Source organism: Pinus tabuliformis, chromosome 5_1, assembly GCF_031772625.1.
Source record: "Pinus tabuliformis cultivar Carrire ecotype Pingquan chromosome 5_1, CPIR1, whole genome shotgun sequence".
NCBI lineage: Eukaryota > Viridiplantae > Streptophyta > Pinopsida > Pinales > Pinaceae > Pinus > Pinus tabuliformis.
Window position 1 is genome coordinate 747,736,693 of NC_142305.1, and position 6,460 is coordinate 747,743,152.

The window sequence follows — 6,460 nt, forward strand, 5'->3', positions numbered from 1 at the left end:
ATCTTCCAGGAGAAATTCCTGACCAAGTTTGGTGATGACAGGTCTACGGTAACGTTAATCAATGACCTATCCAACCTTAGGGCCGAATCTAGAGAGCCTATCAAAGATTTCAATTTATGTTTCAATAAAATCTTCAACAAAATTCCTACTGCTTCCCAGCCTAGCGAAGAAGTACGATGTGAGTGGTATATCACCGCTCTACCATCAAACATAGCAATCTTCGTGGACAGGGCTAATAAAACAACCTTAGCCGATAACATGAAAGAAGCAATAGCAGTAGAGAAACGAATAATAGCCCTGGAAAAGAAATCTGCGATAGAGGAACGTAAATCCAAGAAAGTCACCTTCAAGGAAGACTCCAAGAAGAAACAAGCAAAAGATCCATTCGATTTGGAAGGATTGCAGAAAGTTCTAAAGACCATGTCCAATGAAATGGTCGACATCAAAAATCAAGTAGCAGAAACTTCTTCAAAAAATCCCTACAGAACTTTTAAAAGAGGCCCTTCAACGGATTCAAAGCCACCCAATGCTATTTCAAATGCTGAATCCAAAGAAGAGGAAGAGGAAATTGCCACTGAAGGGCAAACTAATGAAGAAGAGGTTGTGGAATTACAAGGAATGTGGGATTTCATCCTCCCACAAGAAGAAGATCAAGAAGTATTCCCAGTTAGCACACGAAGCAAAAATCAGCTTGATCCTCCCCAAACTATCCCTAAGCCAAAGAGCGCAAGCTCTGCAATAAAGGATAAAGTCGCAACAAAGAAAACAACATCAAAAGCGACTCAAACCAGCCCAGTCCAAACAGATGAATCAACTCCATCTAAAACACTGATCGTGTCGGATGAAATGGAGTACAATATTATAGAAGACATGAAAAAGACTAGGGCCAACATCACCCTTTACGAACTAAGCAAGTTAAAACATCAACAGAAGATAATGATGAAAGAATTACATGCCATGCCAGTTGCACCTTTGCCTGCCACTGTACTTTCTCAAGCTTCCCATAACATGGGAAGACCTCCAACTAACGCGATCAATAAGATTGATCCAAATGACATCACTCCAATTAGAGGAAGATCAAGATCTCACACTCCCCCGTTTCTCCTTACTTATGAAATCTTCAATAAAAATGTGCACAATTGTTTGGTAGATTCTGGTGCGTCATCCAGTATTTTACCAAAGTCCATATGTGCCAAGTTAAACGTTCAACCACAGGAATCCGCTGTGCGCATAGTTCAGCAAGATCGATCTCAAGTCGAAGTGATTGGCGAACTAAATCAAGTAACCATAAGGCTGTCATCCAACCCAAAGGTATGTCAAGTTATTGACATTTTAGTTGCTGATATTCCAGAATTATATGGCTTAATTCTTAGCAGGGATTGGTCAGAAAAAATTCATGGATACTTCGCAACTGACTGGTCCCACATGTGGCTTCCCTACAACGGTAAACCGAATCAAATAAAATTTGAACGAGAACTACACCAGAAATACATAGTAACGGAGTTAGAGGGGGAAAATGAACCAGTGGCGTATAACAACAACATTATTGGCAATTACTCGGTAGATTCTTTCCTCGGCAATTTCAATGCTCATGCGTCACCCTATTTAGAACACTCTGTTTTGTCCCAAGTCGAAAATTTTTCTCGAACTGATAGTTCGAAATGTATCAATTTTTTAGATAAACCTGTAAATAAATATTTGTTTTGGAAATTATTTTTTGATGGTTCTAGATCTAACGAAGGAGCAGGAGCAGGATGCGTTTTGATTAGTCCAGAAGGAGATAAAATCATGCTCACATGCAGACTCAAATTTGATTGCACCCATAATACAACAGAATATGAGGCTTTGGTCCAAGGGTTGTACAAAGCAATCGGGTTAGACGTCAAGTATCTTCAAGTTTTTGGAGACTCTGAGATTATGGTTAAACAGGTACATAACACTATACATTGCTTATCAGTTCATTTAAAACATTATCAATCCTTAGTTCAAGATCTGACTGAGCATTTCATAGCATTTAATATCTCTTCAATCCCCAGACTCCAAAACGCAAGTGTAGACCTTTTGGCTAACGTAGCTTCTAAGCTTATTCCTTCAGAAATGAACTTTTGGTATGACTGAGGTTCAATATTTGGGGTACATCATTGATGATTAGGGTGTGCATGCAGACCCAACGAAGATAAAAGTTATTTGGGATTGTCCAGCCCCAACCACTCTAACATAGCTCCGCAACTTTCTGGGTCTTGCCAATTTCTACCGCAACTTCATGTTGGGGTTCTCTCATATCACTTGGCCTTTGAGTCAAGTCACCAAGGGCAGAGAGAAAGAAAAGTTCTTTTGGTCTGAATCCCAACGTAAGACATTTTCTGAGTTGAAGCATTGCCTCTTCTTTGCACCAATGCTCACATTACAACAGAGCTCTCCATAGCTCAACTGGCCATAAACCCTTTCACATGGGGTTAGGATTCCAATCACTATGTCCCATTGATGTGGCCATACCATTTTAGCTACTCTGGCAGATTCGACTCATGTTTAGTCTGAAGCTGGCAGAGCTAAAAACTTCATTGAGCATATTCAGCACATCCGCCAGTAGGTCCATGACATATTGGATAAAGCAAATGCTAAGTACAAATAATTTCATGACCAACATCGGGCGGCACACAAGTTCGAGGTAGGTGACAAAGTTTGGTTACATTTGCAGAAGGAGCACCTTGCTGGGGCCTACCACAAGCTTCGCCCACTCCGACATGGACCTTACACCATCACTAAGGCTACCGGGGACAATGATTTCGAGCTTAGAATTCCATTATTCCTTGGCCTGCATCCAATATTCAATGTAGACCGGTTGCGACGATACTTTCCCCCATTGCTGGACACATCCAACATTGTTGGACACATCCGACATTGCTGAACAACTGACACCAACACTGCTCAACCCAAGCTATATCAAACAGGACATGACTGATAGAATCATGGATACACATATTAAGAACACTTTCCAGCAGAAGATCCAATTGTATTGGGTTGTGAAAGTTAGCCAACTCCTGCACCAAGGCAAGTGGCTCAACAAGGACCAAGTTCAGTAGAAGTTTCCCCATCTCATCGAGGAACTCAACGTAATGGGGACCATTGCTTCCTCAAGGGTGAAGAATTATCTAGGTGGATATTGGTGGCCACCCACCTATTCCACTTGGACCCCCACCATTGATTCTTTTAGTTTTTCAGTTTCCTTAATTGTAGCACAAGTTACTATTTTTGGCAATTTTTCGGGTCGTAAACCTTCGGAGCTGTTGTGAGGTCCTAAACGATGTTTTTTTGGAAAACAGGAAAACATGAGTCAATGATTGATGTTTGTAGTCAAAGTTTGTAGTCCTCAGATATATATTTCTAATGAGGTATCATGCTCGTCAACCGGAGCTCGTATGCCAAAGTTACGACGCCGGGAAGTTGATGTACCAATTTACCCCAACATGGCCCGTAGTTTTGGTGCTTCATCTCGTAGGGTTAGGTTTTTGGATGTTTAGGGTTTTCCATTGTTTCTCAATAATAAGTAGACCTTCAAGCCTCATTGTAACACAATTTAGAGGATGTAGCTGCCACATCTCTTCTCAAAGATAAGCTACCATCACTCGAGCTAGTTTATTTCCATTATGTATGTAAGCATATTAAGCTCTTTGATATTAATGAATTGAAGTTTTATCTTTGTTGCATCTTTATGTTTATGTCTATATCTGTATTTTGTTGTGTTCTTGTATAAGTCTGGATCAATGGACCAAAACCTTCTTCCTTGGGAGCTTCATGTTCTTTGTCCTCATCAAAATCCATTAGAACTTCTTTAGGTTTCCAATAGGAGACATTCTCATAAAAGGTCATGTCCATGCTAACTTCAACCTCTCTTTGTCCTGAAACATAGATACTATAAGCCTTTGATGACTCAATGTATCCAACGAATATTCCTTTCTTTCCTGAAGGATCTAACTTCTTTCTCTTATATTTGGGTACATGGATATAATCTAGACAACCAAATATTCTCAAATGTCTAGCCTAAGGTTTTTGTCCGGTGAATGCTTCTTTAGGAGTCTTATCTTCCAAAATTCAATGAGGACTTCTTTTTTGAATATAGACAACTGTCATAGATGCTTCTCTCCATAGAAATAACAAATTTTTCAATGGTTCGATTCTTTCTTTCGACAACTCTATTTTGTTGTGGATTGTAAGGGACTATCAACTCCCTCTTAATCTTAGCTTGTATTCTCCTCCATTATCAGATATCAGGAATTTGATTTTCTTTTGCTTCAATATTTCCACTTTAGCCTTAAATTCTTGAAACTTGTCAAATACTTTGTCCTTTGCCTTCATGAAATAGATCCATGTCTTGTGAGAGAAGTTATCAATAAAGGTTACATAGTATAAAGAGCCTCCAAAAGATCTCATTGGCATTGGACCACATACATCACAATGAAATAGATCCAAAATTTCCTTGGATGTACTTTCGCTTCTTGGAAAGGACCTATGTACATTCTTCCCAAGTGCACATCCTTTACAAACTTCTTCATGTTCTACTTGCAAATTTGGAACACCTGAAACCATTTATTTTAAGGCAAGAAAAGATCTATAGTGAAGGTGTGTATATCTTCTATGTCAAAGTTCACATGGATTGATATAATTATGTAGTAATGCTCGAGCAGGTTGTTTCAAGAGTCTATATAACCTTCCTTCACGAACTCCAATTACTGTAGCATAATCTATACTAGAGCCCTTTTGGCCACACAAGTGACTTGCCATCAACATATGTTATTCTATCTTTCTTATATTCCAAGCATGAAATGGAAACCAACTTCTTTTTCAAACCTGGTACATATAGTATGTTGCTAAGATGAATGTTTTCACACAATTCTAGCTCAATGGGACTCTTCATAACACCTTTTATTGCACAACTGTTGTTTTCTCCCAGTTCTACCTTTTGAGATCTAGTCTCCTTTACATTAGACTTGTGAGGCTATCACGATCTCCTGTCATGTGCCTTGAGGCACCACTATCGACTAGCCACAAATCATTTCTATCTGCAATAGAACCTGTAAGAGAAAAAAAATAAAAGAAATCCTTGGTACATAAATCTTCATACTTGGGTCTCTTTGGAAATTCTTCAATGTCTGTTGCAGTGGCATGTTGCTTTCCCTTTCTCTTTCTATCATTTGATCTTTCAGGACAATCGTGTCTATAGTGACCAAATTTGTGACAATGATAACATTGGACTTTTGACATATCTCTCTTTCCTTGAGGAGTATATCTTCTTCCTTCGGGTCTTCTTCCTTCATTTCTTCTTTGGAAACCAAAATTCTTTCTTCCTCCAACCTTCTTGAAACGTGTTGCATATGCTTGAGAGTCTCCTTCTTTAGATATTTGAATCTATCCTTTTGATATGAGTCTAGATTCTTCTTGAGCACAAGAAGTCCACATTTCTTCAAAATTTGGAGCTTCTTTTCTGGCACATATACTTGATGCAAATGAATTCCATGAATTAGGTAAACCATTAATTGTTGTAGTCACTAGTTCGTTTTCATAAACGATTTCATCAATTGCTCGAAGTTGATCTCTTAATTGAGAATTCCTCATGAAATATGAAGTTGTACTTATCATTTTAACATCACGGAGCTCATTCTTCAAGCTCATTACTTGATCAATTTTGTTGATAGTGTATAATCCAATTATGGCATCATACATTTGCTCCGAAGATTCAATATTTGCAACATAAGGAATCAAGTGATCTCTGATAGAGTCCACAATGAATCTCCTAGCTGTGATGTCATCCTTCTCATATTTTCCTTTTTCTTCATCATTTGAATCAACATATACATGCTTAGTAACCTTACCTTTCACAATACCTAAAAGATCATTCTTTGCAAGGAGAAGATCAATCATTGTTTTCCAAGCCCTAAAGTTTGTAGCCCTTTCCAATTTGTTTTTTGCCTTCATATAGGAACCCATAGTCATAGATAAGAAATTAGATAATATATGAGGTCTGCTCTTCCTTTTATAAGAATTCTTCTAGAGTGATCTCAATGTCCTTTCCTTCGCCAAATCTATTATACCATGTTGATTTTTCAAGTGCAATAGATACAAGCATAAATTTCCATAATACTGATAATTACTTCAAAGGATGTAGATATTGTTTTAACAATTCCAATTTTTCATTAAGAAATTACACTTCAGGAATTCAACCATAAAATCACAAGGACAACAGAGATCACAATGTATAAAGAGAACACAAGATTTACCCTAGGACAACCCACTTGGGGAAAAAACCCAACAACCTTTTCCTTGGAGAAATTATTTAGTTCAACAAGAGATACATCTAATGCATCTAGTTAACTATGAGGTCAAACTGAAAAGTAATAATTATTGTCAAACTTGGTCAACAACCATTAAGTAAAGTCTCCAATTTTCCCAAAAATTAGACTTG

The 6,460-nt window shown here is 38.0% G+C and overlaps 1 protein-coding gene across 1 annotated transcript; it reads right to left on the reverse strand.

The window, feature by feature from the left end:
• Window positions 1–5,406: 5,406 nt before the first annotated feature.
• On the reverse strand, window positions 5,407–5,985 carry LOC149167111 (uncharacterized). The gene has a single exon (XM_089430367.1). It carries the CDS (start codon window positions 5,983–5,985, stop codon window positions 5,407–5,409), a length of 579 nt encoding a protein of 192 aa, XP_089286493.1.
• Between the last annotated feature and the right edge of the window lie 475 nt (window positions 5,986–6,460).